The sequence below is a fragment of the Pseudophryne corroboree genome, chromosome 6 (genome assembly GCF_028390025.1).
Source record: "Pseudophryne corroboree isolate aPseCor3 chromosome 6, aPseCor3.hap2, whole genome shotgun sequence".
In the NCBI taxonomy this organism is placed as follows: domain Eukaryota; kingdom Metazoa; phylum Chordata; class Amphibia; order Anura; family Myobatrachidae; genus Pseudophryne; species Pseudophryne corroboree.
The window spans coordinates 796,542,335-796,562,517 of record NC_086449.1 but is presented as its reverse complement, the minus strand read 5'-3'; the positions used below and the strand labels follow the sequence as shown (position 1 = coordinate 796,562,517).

The window sequence follows — 20,183 nt, the reverse complement described above, 5'->3', positions numbered from 1 at the left end:
AAGCGGACTCAGGCACGGTGGGGGCCCGTCTCAAGAATTTCAGCGCGCAGTGGGCTCACTCGCAAGTGGACCCCTGGATCCTGCAAGTAGTATCTCAGGGGTACACATTGGAATTCGAGACGTCTCCCCCTCGCCGGTTCCTGAAGTCTGCGTTACCAACGTCTCCCTCCGACAGGGAGGCAGTATTGGAGGCAGTTCACAAGCTGTATTCCCAGCAGGTGATAATCAAGGTACCCCTCCTGCAACAAGGGAAGGGGTATTATTCCACGCTGTTTGTGGTACCGAAGCCGGACGGCTCGGTGAGACCAATTTTAAATCTGGTGTCTTTGAACACTTACATACAGAGGTTCAAATTCAAGATGGAGTCACTCAGGGCAGTGATCGCGAACCTGGAAGAGGGGGACTATATGGTGTCTCTGGACATCAAAGATGCCTACCTCCATGTCCCCATTTACCCTTCTCATCAAGGGTACCTCAGGTTTGTGGTACAAAACTGTCACTATCAGTTTCAGACGCTGCCGTTTGGATTATCCACGGCACCTCGGGTCTTTACCAAGGTAATGGCCGAAATGATGATTCTTCTTCGAAGAAAAGGCGTTTTAATTATCCCTTACTTGGACGATCTCCTGATAAGAGCAAGATCCAGAGAACAGTTAGTAGTCGGAGTAGCCCTATCTCAAGTAGTGCTACGGCAGCACGGCTGGATTCTAAATATCCCAAAATCGCAGCTGATTCCGACAACACGTCTTCTGTTCCTAGGGATGATTCTGGACACAGTCCAGAAAAAGGTGTTCCTTCCGGAGGAGAAAGCCAGGGAGTTATCCGAACTGGTCAGAAACCTCCTGAAACCAGGGCAAGTCTCAGTGCATCAATGCACAAGAGTCTTGGGAAAGATGGTAGCTTCCTACGAAGCGATTCCATTCGGCAGATTCCACGCAAGAACGTTCCAGTGGGATCTGCTGGACAAATGGTCCGGATCGCATCTTCAGATGCATCAACGGATAACCCTGTCCCCAAGGACAAGGGTGTCTCTTCTGTGGTGGTTGCAGAGTGCTCATCTTCTAGAGGGCCGCAGATTCGGCATTCAGGACTGGGTCCTGGTGACCACGGATGCCAGCCTGAGAGGCTGGGGAGCAGTCACACAAGGAAGAAATTTCCAGGGCTTGTGGTCAAGCCTGGAGACATTACTTCACATAAATATCCTGGAGCTAAGGGCCATCTACAATGCTCTAAGCCTAGCACGACCTCTGCTTCAAGGTCAGCCGGTGCTGATTCAGTCAGACAACATCACGGCAGTCGCCCACGTAAACAGACAGGGCGGCACAAGAAGCAGGAGGGGAATGGCAGAAGTTGCAAGGATTCTTCGCTGGGCGGAAAATCATGTGATAGCACTGTCAGCAGTGTTCATTCCGGGAGTGGACGGGAGAGTGGGGACTTCACCCAGAAGTCTTCCACATGATTGTGAACCGTTGGGGAAAAACCAAAGGTGGACATGATGGCGTCACGCCTCAACAAAAAACTAGACAGGTATTGCGCCAGGTCACGGGACCCTCAGGCAATAGCTGTGGACGCGCTGGTAACACCGTGGGTGTACCAGTCAGTGTATGTGTTCCCTCCTCTGCCTCTCATACCCAAGGTACTGAGAATCATAAGAAGGAGAGGAGTAAGGACTATACTCGTGGCTCCGGATTGGCCAAGAAGGACTTGGTACCCGGAACTTCAAGAGATGCTCACGGAGGACCCGTGGCCTCTACCTCTACGAAGGGACCTGCTCCAGCAGGGACCCTGTCTGTTCCAAGACTTACCGCGGCTGCGTTTGACGGCATGGCGGTTGAACGCCGGATACTGAAGGAAAAAGGCATTCCGGATGAAGTCATCCCTACCCTGATCAAAGCCAGGAAGGATGTAACCGTGCAGCATTATCACCGTATTTGGCGTAAATATGTTGCGTGGTGCGAGGCCAGGAAGGCCCCTACAGAGGAATTTCAACTGGGTCGTTTCCTACATTTCCTGCAAACAGGACTGTCTATGGGCCTAAAATTAGGGTCCATTAAGGTTCAAATTTCGGCCCTGTCGATCTTCTTCCAAAAAGAACTGGCTTCAGTTCCTGAAGTTCAGACGTTTGTCAAAGGGGTGCTGCATATACAGCCTCCTTTTGTGCCTCCAGTGGCACCTTGGGATCTCAATGTGGTTTTGGGGTTCCTAAAATCACATTGGTTTGAACCACTCACCACTGTGGACTTAAAATATCTCACATGGAAAGTGGTAATGCTATTGGCCCTGGCTTCAGCCAGGCGCGTGTCAGAATTGGCGGCTTTATCCTATAAAAGCCCTTACCTAATTTTTCATACGGATAGGGCAGAATTGAGGACTCGTCCTCAGTTTCTCCCTAAGGTGGTTTCAGCGTTTCACCTGAATCAGCCTATTGTGGTACCTGCGGCTACTAGGGACTTGGAGGACTCCAAGTTGCTGGACGTAGTCAGGGCCCTGAAAATATACGTTTCCAGGACGGCTGGAGTCAGAAAATCTGACTCGCTGTTTATCCTGTATGCACCCAACAAGCTGGGTGCTCCTGCTTCTAAGCAGACTATTGCTCGTTGGATTTGTAGTACAATTCAGCTTGCACATTCTGTGGCAGGCTTGCCACAGCCAAAATCTGTAAAAGCCCATTCCACACGGAAAGTGGGCTCATCTTGGGCGGCTGCCCGAGGGTTCTCGGCTTTACAACTTTGCCGAGCAGCTACTTGGTCAGGGTCAAACACGTTTGCTAAATTCTACAAATTTGATACCCTGGCTGAGGAGGACCTAGAGTTCTCTCATTCGGTGCTGCAGAGTCATCCGCACTCTCCCGCCCGTTTGGGAGCTTTGGTATAATCCCCATGGTCCTTACGGAGTTCCCAGCATCCACTAGGACGTCAGAGAAAATAAGAATTTACTTACCGATAATTCTATTTCTCATAGTCCGTAGTGGATGCTGGGCGCCCATCCCAAGTGCGGATTGTCTGCAATACTTGTACATAGTTATTGTTAACTAAATCGGGTTATTGTTGTAGTGAGCCATCTTTTCTAGAGGCTCCTCTGTTTATCATACTGTAAACTGGGTTCAGATCACAAGTTATACGGTGTGATTGGTGTGGCTGGTATGAGTCTTACCCGGGATTCAAAATCCTTCCTTATTGTGTACGCTCGTCCGGGCACAGTATCCTAACTGAGGCTTGGAGGAGAGTCATAGGGGGAGGAGCCAGTGCACACCAGGTAGTACTAAAGCTTTCTATTTGTGCCCAGTCTCCTGCGGAGCCGCTATTCCCCATGGTCCTTACGGAGTTCCCAGCATCCACTACGGACTATGAGAAATAGAATTATCGGTAAGTAAATTCTTATTTAATATCTGGAGATCCTCTTTAACTATAAAATTGCTAATGGTTTAAACTGGTAGAAATAATGTCTCCTTCCATGAAACACTTGAGTGATAGGGGTTCTTACTGGTTACACTTAATAGTGTTCACTCTAGGCTGTTTTAGCAGGGCGCCGCGCCCTGCCCGTTTTTTAGAAGGCAAAACCCGCCCTGCCCCTTTTGCGGCGCCCTGCTAGAACAGCCGCCCGCTTCCTGCCCTCCCATCGTGTAAAGATGCCGTGTGCATGCGCGCTGCATCCATTCAAGCATTGGGAGAGAGCTGGGGGGAAGCCCAGCACCGACAGAGGTGCTGGGCACGCCCCCAAAAGTGACGTCGACAGCCACAGATGGCCACTAAAATGACGAGGATGTGACCACACACCCTAATTTGCATAGGCGTGCCCCATTTTGCGTGCGCGGCTTCGCCACGCGCGCGCCAATGTGCCCCCGAACTCTGGCCCCCTGCCTCATCCTAGAAGGAACACTACTTAAAGTAATGAGATGGCTCAGTAGGGTATGTGCTACGGTAATAGTGGTAGCGCCCATAGTTGTTAGGGTGGGGGGGAATAATGATATGTATGGACAATAGGTACGGATGGTGTAATGGTTAGCATTACTTCCTCACAGCACTGAGGTCATGGGATCAATTCCCACCATGGCCCTAACTGTGTGGAGTTTGTATATTCTCCCCGTACTTGCGTGGGTTTCCTCCAGTTACTCTAGTTTCCTCCACCAATCCAAAAATATACAGGTAGGGGTAATTGGCTCCCAACAAAATTAACCCATTTGTGAATGTGTGTGTGTGTACATATGGTAGGGAATATAGATTGTAAACTCCACTGGGGCAGGGACTAATGTGAATGGCCAAATATTCTCTGTAAAACGCTGCGGAATATGTGTGCGCTATATAAATAACTGGTAATAATAATAAATAAATAGGTAAAAAATGTTAAAGTATGTTTTTGAATGAAATGTTATACGCTTCTTTTTTCTTTTATGTTTCATTTCTTTATAACAGAAACGTGGGATTGATCGAGGAATCTGTATCTCTCCTCCAAGTCTACAGTAGTTCAGATACATCGCAGGAGTCATGTTTAGCAGGTATGCAATCTCCAAGGTCATCGTGGTTTTAGTGATTGCATTTATTTGTGAATGACAGAATTATGTGTAAATGGAAAAGGGTACACTTCCCACATACACATAAGGTCCCCTCTTTCTGCCGCAAGGATTTCAGTTATCGTCTACGCACATAAAAGGCAGCAATTTGTTGGCTGATCATATCACGCAGCTTTTTCAATTCAGTTGGAACCAGTAACATTAATGAGGCAGATAGTACTTTGGTGATGTCACCGGTTCCTGGTGATTTTGATAGGCTGTCTCAACATAAATATTGGTCATGCCCACAAACTGGCTGCAGATCCATCGCAGATATGTCAGGAGTGGCCAAGCACTCAGAGACTAAGAGACGAAAAATAGTTCTGGGAACAGGAGAGAGCTTTGCCCACCAGACCTCCCCACAAGCCCCTTACATGCTTATTAGGCCTTCATGTGGTTCGGTATGAAATCCCGACGTGTCGGGATCCTGGCGGTCAGTAGACCATTGCTGGAATCCTGACCTCGAGTGCAGTGAGTCCCCCTGCTGTCAGGAATCTGGCGTCGGTATTTTGACTTCTGGATCCCGTAGTTTGAGAAATTAACTGCGTCCCCTTCACACATTCCTCCTACGTGCCCATCAGAGCTCCCAATATGCCCCTTACTTGCCCATCAGACCTTCAGACATAATAACAATAATAATAATAATAATAATTTTATTTATATAGTGCTCTTTTTCCAGTAGGACTCTTAACAGATACATAGCATAATATAGTACAGAAAATAATGAAGTACAGAACAGCTTTTCATAAAATACAGAAGTATTTAGAAACTAAAGGGACATTATGGAAATGCTTGAGTAAACAGGAAAGTCTTGAAGGATTTTATAGTTGGGGCCTCTCGCACTGTGCGGGGAAGTGAGTTCCATAGAGTCGGAGCCGCATGACTAAAAGTTTGACCCCCAGATGAATTACGAGAGATTCTAGGTACTGCTAAAAGTCCTTCCTCTACAGATCGCAGTAATGGAGTGGGGCAGTATGGGGTCAGAAGCTGCTTCAGGTACCTTGGGCCCTGGTCATGTAGTGCTCTGAAACTCAGTAAGCCAATCTTGAAGATGATTCGCCATCTTACAGGCAGCCAGTGAAGGGAGTAGAGCAGGCATGTCCAAACCCCGCGTCCCTCCAGCTGTTGTGAAACTACATATCCCAGCATGCACTGACACAGTTTTGCCGTCAGGGCATGCTGGGATGTGTATTTTCTCAACAGCTGGAGGGCCGCAGTTTGGACATGCCTGGAGTAGAGGTTGGGTGTTATGTGGCTAGAGCGGGGCTGGTTAGATAACAGCCTGCCCAGCAGACCTTCAGACATTCCCATCAAAGCTCATAACATAACTTTTACATGCCCGTCAAGCCTTCAGACAGATGTTAAGGAGGGACTCCCTTGTGCGGCCGAAAAGAGGCGTTGTCTATAGAAAAGGGGATATGGCTTCGCGGAAGTGCCTCAATCCCGAGCCACATCCCCATTTTCCATCACTTTGGGGGCATGCCCAGCGCTCTGTGAGCTGCTGTCGTGCCCCCAGTCCCTCTGACTACCGTGAATAGACGCTGTGCGCACATCATCTATTCACCGCTGACAGGAGCCTCCCAACTGCCCTCCCCCACCGCAGGGCATTGCGGCCCGTAGGTGGGACAGCGGGACAGGCCCACAAAAGCAGGACTGTCCTGCGAGAATAGAGACAGTTGGAAGGTATGCCCTTACATGCCCATCAGAGCTCCCGACATGCCTCTTACATGCCCATTACATTTCACCACATATGTGGTTATTCTAGCTGAATAGCTCTATGGAATGACTTTACAGCTACAGTGACTAATTCCCGGGTACAGAATAACAATTCATCTGGAAAACTTACAAGCATGAATGTATTTATTTTGTTCCTGTTTCATGAGAGTATATAACTTGATAATAATCCTTGTTACATTTATGACAGCGCACGTTTAATTGGGGAAGATCTTACAATGTACAGACCCCAAGCATGGACAAGTCAGGTGGACATCAGAAACGTGCATCCTGGAGACCAGAGCATGTTATGCCTTTGTGATTTGCTGTTCCCACAAGCCCAGCCCTGGCTGCAGTATAATGATTAGGTTTCATTTATATAGCCCAAGCTGCTCATTCCAGTATCTGAGAACCATCCAATGGGTTTCTAGCATCTAGGTCTCTGTTACTGCTTTCTATAACACTATAATATTACTGCAGGCAAAGGCAATCTGCCACAGGCTTGTGTGCATAGTGTAGCTCTGTCCATGGTAATGACACCGCATTATACAGTGCTCAATGCCATGAGGACTAATGGTTTCCAGCCAGTGCAATACATGGCTGATCCAGTGCGTGTTTATGGGGAGCAGGCCTGCTGCAGGGGGTGATGGGCACAGAGAGGCTGCAGGGGGTGATGGGCACAGGGAGACTGCTGTTGCGACAGGGGGTGATGGGCAAAGGGAGGCTGCAGGGGGTGACGGGCACAGGGAGGCTGCTGTTACTGCGGGGGGTGACGGGCACAGGGAGGCTGCTGTTGCTGCAGGGGGTGACGGGCACAGGGAGGCTGCTGTTACTGCAGGGGGTGATGGGCACAGGGAGGCTGCTGTTACTGCAGAGGGTGACGGGCACAGGGAGGCTGCTGTTACTGCAGGGGGTGACGGGCACAGGGAGGCTGCTGTTACTGCAAGGGGTGATGGGCACAGGGAGGCTGCTGTTACTGCAGGGGGTGACAGGCACAGGGAGGCTGCTGTTGCTGCAGGGGGTGACGGGCACAGGGAGGCTGCTGTTACTGCAGAGGGTGACGGGCACAGGGAGGCTGCTGTTGCTGCAGGGGGTGACGGGCACAGGGAGGCTGCTGTTACTGCAGGGGGTGACTGGCACAGGGAGGCTGCTGTTACTGCAGAGGGTGACGGGCACAGGGAGGCTGCTGTTGCTGCAGGGGGTGACGGGCACAGGGAGGCTGCTGTTACTGCAGGGGGTGACGGGCACAGGGAGGCTGCTGTTACTGCAGAGGGTGACGGGCACAGGGAGGCTGCTGTTACTGCAGGGGGTGACGGGCACAGGGAGGCTGCTGTTACTGCAGGGGGTGACGGGCACAGGGAGGCTGCTGTTACTGCAGGGGGTGACGGGCACAGGGAGGCTGCTGTTACTGCAGAGGGTGACGGGCACAGGGAGGCTGCTGTTACTGCAGGGGGTGACGGGCATAGGGAGGCTGCTGTTACTGCAGGGGGTGACGGGCACAGGGAGGCTGCTGTTACTGCAGGGGGTGACGGGCACAGGGAGGCTGCTGTTACTGCAGGGGGTGACGGGCACAGGGAGGCTGCTGTTACTGCAGGGGGTGACGGGCACAGGGAGGCTGCTGTTACTGCAGGGGGTGACGGGCACAGGGAGGCTGCTGTTTCTGCAGGGGGTGATGGGCACAGGGGGGCTGCTGTTACTGCAGGGGGTGACGGGCACAGGGAGGCTGCTGTTGCTGCAGGGGGTGATGGGCACAGGGAGGCTGCTGTTGCTGCAGGGGGTGATGGGCACAGGGAGGCTGCTGTTACTGCAGGGGGCGACGGGCACAGGCAGTGGGCAGTTTTGTATTGTAGTGTGTGTCTGTGGCGGTTTGGTGTAGTGTCTGTGTGGCGGTTTGGTGTGTGTGTGTGCCGGTTTGGTGTGTGTGTGTGGCGGTTTGGTGTAGTGTGTGTGTGGCGGTTTGGTGTAGTGTGTGTGTGGCGGTTTGGTGTAGTGTGTGTGGGGCGGTTTGGTGTAGTGTGTGTGTGGCGGTTTGGTGTAGTGTGTGTGTGGCGGTTTGGTGTAGTGTGTGTGTGTGGCGGTTTGGTGTAGTGTGTGTGTGTGTGTGTGGCGGTTTGGTGTAGTGTGTGTGTGTGGCGGTTTGGTGTAGTGTGTGTGGCGGTTTGGTGTAGTGTGTGTGTGTGTGGCGGTTTGGTGTAGTGTGTGTGTGTGTGTGGCGGTTTGGTATAGTGTGTATGGCGGTTTGGTGTAGTGTGTGTGGCAGGCACAGGACTCACTGTTATTGAGCATTTTGTCCAGATAATTTGGTCTGAATTTGAGTGGTACTCATTAAGTATAATGTGCTGTGAGTAAAGTTTGCAGTAGGGTGTACTTTGCATGGCCTCATCTCACTTTATCCAACTAGCTCTGTAATATTGCTAGCTAATAATAATAAAAAAAAAGAAATAACCCCCCCCCCCCCCAAAAAAAAAATAAAAAAATATTTTTTTGAATATATATATATATATATATATATATATATATATATATATATATATATATATATATATATATATATATATATATATAAAAATAAAATATCTTTCTCATGTCTGTATTGATCAATATACTGACAGTAACACATGAACTACATATCGATGCTTGCTGCTGTGCTTTCACTAGCAAACTCCAAACTTCCTGCTCTGGATCCCTGCTCCTCCCACTATATAACTCCCAGTCTGTGGCTTCCTGCTGCCTCCATTCCCCTCCTCACATCACATCTCTCCCCATCTTACACAGCCCTGTCCTCACTGTTCCGCTAGCCTTGAGGGAGTGTCCAGGGGATGCTTGTTCAGAGGAAATCTCTCTGATCAGTTCAAAAAGAATTCTGTTAACATTTAGGGACATTGCCTGGCGGCTCTCCTTTCAAGGGAAGCTCTTTGTTAGGGGGAACATAAGATTTAGAAGTACCAAGGATCGCGGGTGTCCGCGGGAGGAATGTCTGGGAGAAGAAGAGACCATGGACCACTTCTTTCTGTGGTGTCCCTTTAACAGAGGAGTTTATAAGGAAGTTTCAAGAACCTTAGGTATTCCTTGCCTATCGGGCTGAGTTACCCGGAATGAGTCTATGGGACATTCAAAAGGTATGAGGCTTTTGAGTTGAGCACTATTTTTCTAGTTAGTCTAGCAGTTAGGTATCACGTATGGAGTGCACGGTGTCAAGTATCTCTGAGGGGCCAAGTCCTTCCCTGTAGTGAAGTGATAGCTTTAATTCTGCACAAGGTGAGGAGGATGATGGAGCTGGAGAGGGGGAGTTTAGACATCGTCGACTGGTCCCACTTGTGGCGCCAGTTGAAGCCCTCTTAGTGGGTGCTTAGTCACGGGCCCAGAGCTGCGGTGCCCGCTGCAGACAAACTGGCTCAAGGCTGTTGCCCCACAGTGTGCACAGTATACATTTTCTGATGTGTAAATGATGTGGCCAGTATAATCTATTACTCAGGGACCATGCGCCATTACAGGGAGCGGGGCTACCCGTAGCGGAACCTGAGGTGGGAAGGTGCCATTTCCTGCTGCTGCGGATCATTCAGGCTGCACGTATGCTGCTCCTTCGGTGACCCACGCTGCTACAAGACTCTGTACAGGTACCAGGGGGCCATAGAAGTGGGGAGCATGCCAGCTGCAGCGCAGTTGCACTATTGTCAGGTCATACACTTACGTTACACATTTTACTGCTGTGTTCTGTGTGCTGGTGTCCGCTCCTCAGTGTCACTCCAGGGGCTCTCTAGGGTCTGTGTGGAGGTGTTGATCAGTGGGCTGCGCTGTATTACTATTGTGTAAAATGCCTGTTGACATGGTTATGTGTGCTTCTTGTAACTCAACCCCGTCTTCAGCGGGGTCACTCGTGTGAACAATGTTCCTTACCTCCACAGGGACACAGTTCACAGGCACCTGACTGGCTGGATAGTTTTAAAAGCATGATTCAGAATGTAAATTCAGAATTAGCTGCAGCTAAAAAAGAGAGACAGGTGCTAAAACGCTCTGTTGATTGTGTGGCCAAAGCAGCAGATACCAGAAAGGCTTCTCAGACCCCTCTAGTGGCTTCACATAAACGCTCACTGCCTCAGGTGCTCCAGTCTGATTCTGATTCTGATCAGCATGATGTGGATAATGATGATATGGATGAGGACAGCTCTCTGTCCCCTGGGGTGGAGGCTCTCATTTTTGCTGTAAGAGAGGTCCTTCACATACCGAATCAGGAGGCAGAACCAGATGAGGAGTTGTACTTTTAATGTTAGACCTAAGACCTCAGCAATGTTTCCTGTGTCTAAAGAATTAAACTCCCTGGCCAGGAAGGCTTGGTTAAACCCTGATAAAAAAAATTTAAGTTCCTCAGAGGTTTTTAACTACTTTTCCCCTCTCAGCTGAGGACCGAAAGGTATGGGAAACCCCGCCGTCGGTCGATACGTCTGTATCCAGACTGTCTAAGAAATTGGTGCTGCCTGTACCAGGGGCTATAGCCCTTAAAGAGCCAGCTGACCGTAAAATTGAGACCACACTCAAGGCAATTTATACGGCAGCGGGCGCAGCACAACGCCCCACAATTGTTTGTGGGTGGATTTCCAAGGCGGTAGTCAAGTGGTTTGATATTGTTATTGACAGTTTAGACTCTTTGCCCCGGTATGAGGTCATTACTCTACTGCAACTTATACAGGATGCTGCAAATTTTATGAGCGAGGCTATTAAGGAGTTGTGTAAGATAAATGGCTGCACTTCTGCTATGGCTGTTCCGGCGTTTAGAGCTCTGTGGTTACGTCAGTGGTCGGCAGATGCTGATTCCAATAAGGGTGTAGAAAATCTTCCCTTTACAGGTGATGCCCTGTTTGGAGACTAATTAAATAAATGGATCTCCCAAGCAACGGCAGGTAAGTTTACCTATCTGTCGTTGGCTGCGCCACCTGCTAGACCAGAGGTTCTCAAACTCGGTCCTCGGGGGCACACACAGTGCATGTTTTGCAGGTCTCCTCACAGAATCGCAAGTGAAATAATTAGCTCCACCTGCGGACCTTTTAAAATGTGTCAGTGAGTAATTAATACACCTGTGCACCTGCTGGGTTACCTGCAAAACATGCACTGTGTGTGCCCCCGAGGACCGAGTTTGAGAACCTCTGTGCTAGACGTTCTTACACAGGCCCCTCGCAATCCTTTTGTTTGACAAGATTCAGAGGCAGGGGCTGAGGGGTCTCCACCACTTCCAGAGGATCTCGTGGTAAGTCCCATAAGCCTGCCACTGCTGTCTCCCTGGACCAGAACACCGGATACCCTGCCGCTAAGCCTGGTTGGCCCCAGCAGCAATGTGACTTTCATTTAGGTGCTTGCCTTCAACACTTCGTCCACGTGTGGGCGGAGTCCTGCTGGGACCCTTGGGTGAGGACCTCATTTCCCAAGGATACCGGCTGGAGTTTAAAACACATCCTCACAGATTTTTCAAGTCGGGCTTACCAGCTTTACCCGCAGCAAGAGTTTCCTTGCAAGATGCTATTCAAAAACTTTTGCGAACAGGGGTGGTGGTTCCAGTACCCTCCTCTGTTACGCAACAGGGGTTTTTACTCCAGTCTTTTTGTAGTTCCCAAACCAGACTGTTCGGTACGCCCCATCTTGAAGTCTCTCAACCCGTATCTGCGGGTGTTCAAATTCAAGATGGAGTCTCTGAGGGTGGTGGTGTCCGCTCTGGAGGAGGGGGCGTTCCTGGTATCTCTGGATGTCAAGGATGCTAACCTACACATTCCCATGTGCCCCCCCTCCATCAGGCTTACCTCAGGTTCGCCATATTGGACGACCATTTCCAGTTTCAGGCCTTACCCTTCGGCTTATCCACAGCTCCGAGGGTCTTCACCAAAGTCATGGCTGAGATGATGCTGCAACTGCGCAGGATGGGTGTCAACATAGTCCCCTACTTGGACGATCTCCTAATAAAGGTTGTGTCCAGGGAGCATCTGCTGCACAGCATCGATCTGATGACTCGCCTAATTACAGATCATTGGTAGATCGGAAATTTTCATAAATTTCACCTGGAACTGACCCAACGTCTTCAGTTCCTGGAAATGATACTGGATACAGTGTCTCAAAAGGTGTTTCTCCCGATGGACAAGGCCTTGTCTATCCAGGCTATGGTTCGCTCGGTGCTCAGTCTTCGCAAGGTATCCATACATCTTTGCATCAGGTTACTGGGCGAGATGGTGGCTGCTTACGAGGCAATCCAATATGGCAGATTTTATGCCAGACTATTCCGGCTGGATCTGCTGGACAAATGGTCGGGGCCTCACCTTCACATGCATCAGGAAGTGACCTTATCTCCAAGAGCCCGGATTTCTCTGTTATAATGGCTACAAGTTCCTCACCTGGTGGAAGGCAGGAGTTTCAATATCCACTCGTGGATTCTACGGACAATGGATGCCAGCCTCCGGGGTTGGGGGGCTGTGACTCAAGTGACCCAGTTCCAGGGGATATGGTCAAGACAGGAATCTGCTCTACCAATAAACATCCTGGAACTCAGGGCAATCTACAGTGCTCTTCTGCACGCTTCTCATCTCCTGAGGGATCGGGCGATCCAGGTTCAATCGGACAACGCCACGGCGGTGGCGTACATAAACCGACAAGGGGGAACAAGAAGCAGAGCAGCGATGCGAGAAGTGTTGAAAATCCTCCTCTGGGCAGAGGCAAACGCAAGGGTCATCTCAGCCGTATTCATTCCCGGAATGGACAACTGGGAAGTGGACTTCCTCAGCAGACACAAACTCGATCCGTGGGAATGGGGTCTACATCCCCAAGTGTTTCAACAATTAATTCACCGGTGGAGCTGTCCACAGGTAGACCTGATGGCTTCTCGTCTCAACAAAAAGCTATGCCACTACTGTTCCAGAACGAGGAATCCCCAGGCTGTAGCAGTGGATGTGCTGACGACGCCTTGGCCGAACCAGTTTGTGTATCTGTTCCCTCCTCTACCGCTCATCCCAAGAGTTCTCAAAAGGCTAAGAAGGGAAAGCATTCTAGCAATTTTAATTGCCCCGGATTGGCCTTGACGGGCGTGGTACTCAGACCCCCTAACCATGGCTCTGGAGGATCCCTGGTCTCTACTGCTCCAAAAGGATCTTCAACAAGGTCCGTTCATCTATCCAGACTTATAGCGGCTACGTTTGATGGCTTGGAAGTTGAGAGGGAGATCCTAGCAAGAAAAGGTCTTCCCTCCCGGGTTATTTCCACCATGATCCAAACAAGGAAAAAGGTGAGGTCCAAACATCATCATCGTATCTGGAAGAAATGTGTGTCCTGGTGTGACAGTAGAAAGGTGTCTCCAGTGGAGTTTAGAATTGGTCGTTTTCTACTTTTCCTGCAAGTGGGAGTGGATCTGGGCCTACGTTTAGGCTCTATCAAAGTACAAATTTCTGCACTCTATTTTTTTCCAGAAGCAACTCGCCTTATTGCCAGAAGTACAAACTTTCCTTAAAGGTGTTCTTCATATGCAACCGCCCTTTGTACCTCCCACGTCTCTGTGGTCTCTCAATGTGGTTCTGTCCTTTCTTCAATCGGACTGGCTTGAACCCTTACATAGGGTGGAGTTAAAATTTCTCATCTGGAAGACGGTGATGTTATTGGCATTGGCGTCTGCCAGACGTGTCTCTGAATTGGGGGCCTTATCCTGTAAGAGCCCTTATTTGATTTTTCATGAAGACAGGGCGGTACTTAGGACCTGTCCTCAATTTTTGCCTAAAGTGGTGTCAGCTTTTCATGTGAATCAACCTATTGTGGTTCCAGTGTTGTATGACGCTTCCATTGGTCCTGAGTCCTTGGGTGTGGTCAGGGATCTGAAAATTTATGTCAAAAGGACGGCCCGTCATCTGAAATCTGACTCGCTGTTTGTCCTTTATGACGCCTCCAAGATTGGACGGCTGGCTTCTAAAGCAAACTATTGCTCGCTGGCTCCGGTTGCCTATACTTCGGCGGCTCTGCCTTTGCCGACGTCTATTCAGGCCCACTCGACGTTCATTATATTCTATAGGTTCGACACCTTGGCCAAGGATGACCTTCAATTTGGTCAGGCGGTTTTACAGGGGTCTCAGCACTCTTCCACCCGTTTGGGAGCTTTGGGACTGCCCCATGGTGCTAAAGTACAGAATCCCAGTATCCACTAGGACGTTAGAGAAAATGTAATACCTACCAGTAATTCCTTTTCTCGTAGTCCATAGTGGATACTGGGCGCCCGCCTCAGTGCTTCAGCCCTGCTTACCTGTGTACGTATTTGGTTGGCCCGCCGCTGCGGTCTCAATTTGTTGTTGAGATAGCCTTGCTATCCTGGTTGGGTTGGTGTTGCTGTCCTCTGTTCTGGTTAGCGCCCTCCTTTGGGTTATGGTTGTGTGTTGGCTTGTTGCCTCACCGCTGTTGTATGTCCGTCTCCTTGGGCATAGTTTTCCTAGACTGAGTCTGGTAGGGGGGGGGCATAGAGGGGAGAAGCTTAATGTTGGTAGTCTTGGTTTGAGAGGAGAATGAGTGGGGATGTATGGGTGGATGAAAGGCTATGAATGGGGATGAATGTATGATGGTGGAGGGAGAATGAATGGGTGGGAGCTTGGAGTTAGGTACAGTATGTGCTCCTGGAGATGGAAAGGGTCAGGAGAAAGGAGGGTTAGAATAAAGATTGCCTAGAAATGTATAATGAAGAGGAGGATTCAGAAGGGAAGGGTTTGGGTGAAAAGGGAGGGACTAAAAAGGTTGTTTTTGTTATTTTTTTGTTTAAATATATTTTTATGATTGTGGTATATGCAAAAGTTTTGGTTTGGTTTATTTCTTGTTCAGAACTACATATGGAATATGCTGTTACCGTATTATTTATTTGAAATTGTAAAAATGTAAATATGTGGTTGCAATTTTAAATAAAAACATTCCCTGTCCTCACTGACACATCACTCATCTCCTGATATACTCTGTGCTGCTGGGGAACCCTGCTCCTCCCAGTATATTACTCTCAGTCTCTGGCTTCCTGCTGCCCCCATTCCCCTCCTCATATCATGTCACTGACCCTGTCACATGCAGCTCTGTCCTCACTGACACATCACTCATCTCCTGATATACTCTGTGCTGCTGGGGTCCCTGCCCCTCCCACTATATAACTCTCAGTCTGTGGCTTCCTGCTGCCTCCATTTCCCTCCTCACATCAGGTCACTGACCCTGTCACATGCACCCAAATCCGATCTTACCTAATCATAGGAATAGACAGGCCACCGTCTCTCTCTAAAACATCAGTATACAGTTCTCCTGAAATTCTCTGTGCTACTGTAAACATTGTGGTGATCTGATTGGCTATGGGTTCTCTCCCACATCACAACTGAATGCATCCCAGGCAAGCAGGAGTTACTCAGGGTATAGTAGGCACTCCGACCATAGTCACTGGAGGTTCCTCAGCTGCAGGTTTCCGAAGTAGAGAATTACTGGTCTTATTTTCATGAGTCCTTTAGAAGTGATTTTCCTATAGCTGCAATCGGCTACTGTAACTATTATGTATAAAGTGTGTGGTTTTTATTTAATTTTTATGTTCTTTTACTACCTGATTTTGAGGTATAACCTGCAGATAACGAGCAGTGGATACACTTTGTGTGTGTTAGGTGATTGCCTGGTGGCTGTCAGTCCGGTAGGTGCATTTTATCCAATGAATTCAGTCACTGGCACCAATTACTAACAGCAGCTGGAGTGAAAAGCTGCTATAACATCCTTCAGTAACATTTAATGGGTGTCTACGGGATGGGATCAGTGGGATCCCAGGATTTTGGCCTAAAATTGGCTGGGATTAAGGCACGTCTTTACACTTGAGTGTCTTATTAAGCTCCATCACGATTGTTGATTAGTGATACCAGTAGGTTAAAACTATCTACTATTTACATTTCTTCTCCAGTTTGGTGAAAATACCAGTTGTTACAATCTTGCACCTAGCAATAGATATTATTAAGGGGAAATGGCGCAGGGCTGGCTTTAAGAAGAGCAAACGATTAAACAGAATTTTTAGTTTTTGTGGCCTAGTAATAGGCGGTGACGGTTTAGTACTGTATGTGCTATAGGGCGTAAGATGCTGGGAAATGCTGTGTTACAGTCGCTGGCACAACTTCTAGCACTGTGGTCTCCAACAAGTATATATTCCATTCTGTTTCACTGAGGAACGGGGCAGCATTGTCATTACATAGACAGTGATTTATTAACACTAGGAAATGAAAACCAGCTTCCGATGCTCCTCTATGTTAAGTGAAATCTGTCGGTTCTCTATTTGCATGATGTAGTCAGTTGCTGCAGCACAGTGACTAAGACTTTCACCACGAATTCTGCATCTCTCGCAGCTATTGGGGAATTCTCCCCTACCAGGAATATACATATTTCTGCTGCGGGGTACACTGGGCTCCACAGGGAATAACATTGGGGTGTAGAGTAGGATCTTGATCCGAGGCACCAACAGGCTCAAAGCTTTGACTGTTCCCAAGATGCATAGCGCCGCCTCCTCTATAACTCCGCCTCTGTGCACAGGAGCTCAGTTTTGTAGTTGGTGCCATGCAGTAAGCAGGCATACAACAGGTGGGCTGCTACAGCAGCCCTGAGAAGAGCTTTTCTAAGCGACGATAGAAGACTTCAAGGGCTGCAGCAGTGATAGATGTCAGTCTGACATCTGCTGCAGCTCCATCACCTCCCCCAGCGGTGCTGTATACTCCCGCACCCTGGTTGCCGGTGACAATTCTGATTTGATTACCTTATAATATTCACTATATATGGGTAAGAGACTAAGTACGCAATTGGCGTATGAGGTACCGTAAGGGTACGCACTTAGCGTAGCAGACGCTTGGCCGTGATCGAGACGCACATGCGGCACGCTCGCTCACAGCTTACGCTTGGTGTCGAGCACGCTGTAGGCGAGCGACTACCGTAATGCTACGCTACCAGCGTAGCGGACGCTCGAGACCACGAGGAGATCACGAGCGGCGCAGACGCTCACAGGATGACAATCAGTAAACCTTGAATGTAACACACAGAAAGGATACTCTTATGCTGTAAACCTTGTACTGAAACACTGTAGCGATATAACGCTGCTTAACCTTAATAATACCAAAGCTGTTTGAGCGATCGGGACGCTCCTATTACCCTCTGCAAATGTAATGAACACACGAAACCTTGCTAAGGTTCCAACACCTTTACTAACAAGCTTTTTGTTATATCAAAAGAGAAACAGTTAACAAGTCATACACTACAGGCTAACATATAATTACAGGATATCTAGACAGAAATATACACAATAGTAAACAATCGCAAATACAAATACATAGACTAAGAATGAATGGCTAACATTACACGGGTAACAAAGTGGCAACAGAGAAACATACCATACGGGGAACACTCGCAGGCGCAACCGGAATCCAGTCCTCCAATTATCAGCGATAACTGTTGAAGAGAGAGTACTGGCCGGTCTGGGGACAGTGACCCTTATATACACAACATACAGTGTACTTCAAAGGGCCCTACAACCTTATTGTTCATTGGACACAGGAATGTCTCTCTGCACTATAACAAAAGGTCATAGGTGGATTTGAACAGGTGGGCTGTGACTATTTCAAACAGTTCAGGTGGGAGGGAATCTCCGGATTCCCGCCGCATGGATAATGAACTGCAAATATAGAATATGTCCAGAAACTACTAATGGCCATAACTACACGCAGGAGCGATTAATCTTTACCTAACCAACACCGGATTATTGCTATTAAAATACTCTTCGGTTAGGTACCAGACACCACTGTTCAACCTTAATCAGACCCTTTGTACCATGCAAAGAGGGATTCCCAAGTCCGTGAACAAGTCACATTAAACAAACTTACAGTTATTACTAAAGGGAACATTACCTATAAAACCTGCTATATGGATTTATTATCTAGCGATTGAGTCGCTCGCTAGACGCACACAAACTCTACCGTAAATGCACATACCACGCGCTCGAGCGCATGGCCGAGGCGCCATCACGCGGCTGCGAGTATCCGTACGCACGGGAGAGAATGTGCACGTGCAGCAGGCACGGGCATGAGGTGAATATATGGCAACGTGTAGCGTGATATTTTTCTGACTTTGACAGTCCACCCTTTGGCAGTCACCAATAACTGCCACTTCCTAAAACAGTTCAAAAAGAGAAAAATATATGTCATGTATAATACATTTCTATGATTGGGTAAGGGAGAAGAGAAGAAGGTGGGAAAAAGGTATAACCTAGTGAGATAGTAGAAGCATGTGTGTATGAGTCCATGTTTGAGGGGTCATGTATCATCGTGCCGTACGTGTTTTAAATCAAGCTTCGAGGTATTGCGAAGTATACATTTGAATTCCTTCTTATCCCGTATTACGAGCCTGTGGATGGGCTGTCAAACTTTACCGAGCTCTTTTCGGCTTTTGGTTGCAACAAAATGGGGGAGCACATTTTAGTTGATGATACATGAATGGGGGGATATGTGAGTGCTGATATCTGTGCCTATATTCCCTATCGACTATGTGTGTCATTACCTGAAGGTTGTAGAAATGAAGATAAGAAGCAATTAGGTTAAATGCAGTCATAAACTATGTGAGTTTAATATACATTTGTTGATTGAGGTCTTGTCTTGTGTCTTGTCTCGATGTACATGTTGACTGTAGTCTCCCGATGCTTTTGCTATAATTGCTTGAGCAAAAAGCTTTCTCAATGTCCATAGACTTACAATCTTTAAAGTGTTGGGCTATCGTAAAATTTTAAAGTCACTAGGGATATTGGGGGTCTATGGCATTGTCCATCAGTGGTCTGTATAAAAGGTTGTCAAATTCTTCTTCCAAGCGGATGTCTTTGTACCTTGGAGGAAAACAAAGGAGAAACGGATGAAAGAAACGGACCGTGGAATCACATTTTCATCACAACATCGTCTCTATCGTTGGGTCATAAATCATATTAGTCGTTGTTATTGCAGTATCTTCACTTCTTAAACTCATCACTCGGGCACTACGTTTACACTTCGTTAAAACCCGAACGCATCTAAATATCAGACCGACCAATATGATGACACCCAGAATACACAAAAGAAATTTCCCTACATCCATGATAATACCTTGGGCCCATTCTCCTAAACCAGGGAACCAATTTCGTGGGTTCAACCATGACACCCAACTGGTCAGCTCATTACCCACAGCGGCAAGGCGGCAAGGGTGAGATTGTGTTTCCTTCGGAACTCCCATTTTAATTGTAAAATGTCATCCATCTTTTGGTCTATGACCTCGGCTGGGTCCTCTGTGCTGTTTGTAATATACGTGCAACACTTTATTCCATATTGAGTCGCTAGGGTAACACAATACCCGCCTGTCACAGCTGTGAGATAATTGAGAATCATCCTATGCTGAACCAGTTCTGTTTTGTAGGCTTGTAACTCTCCCCGTATACCTGAATGTGTCGTCATACATTTCAGTGATATTGTCTAATAAATTTGCAAGCGCAGATATATATTTGTAATTTATCACTCCTCTTGCGGTACGAGTGATATCTAACGCGATTAGGAATTGAATCCCGGTGGATTCATGGATCAGGTCAGAGGCCGGATGCTCTGTTCTTTCTATCAGGTGCCGTTTAACGATGTGCTCGTAATGAGTGTGAGTATAAGGAGCTTGGGCACCACGGTGAATATCTTTCTTTTTAGTGTGGGATACAGTCATTACCTCAGGCAGTACTTTTCCAATATAACATAACCCTTATTGAGTTTGGGGCAAGACACTTATACGCCTTCCTCCCGCATATGAAATATGCATCATCGGGGAGAACATATGGGACGGAGTGTGACATAACCATATTACAAATTTTCCATGTGAACTCTCCTAGCCCTAATTCTCCCATCTGTTTAGTACACGTATCAGTTTG

General features: G+C 48.1%; 1 protein-coding gene across 2 annotated transcripts in view; it reads left to right on the top strand.

Annotated features, from left to right (window-relative positions):
• ATXN10 (ataxin 10) overlaps positions 1-20,183 on the top strand; it is a 345,162-nt gene that overhangs the window by 82,465 nt on the left and 242,514 nt on the right. For both annotated transcript variants that reach the window (XM_063928886.1, XM_063928887.1), the window contains exon 3: positions 4,413-4,495. In XM_063928886.1, coding sequence (XP_063784956.1) covers positions 4,413-4,495 — 83 coding nt within the window. The remainder of the gene's footprint in view (positions 1-4,412; positions 4,496-20,183) is intronic.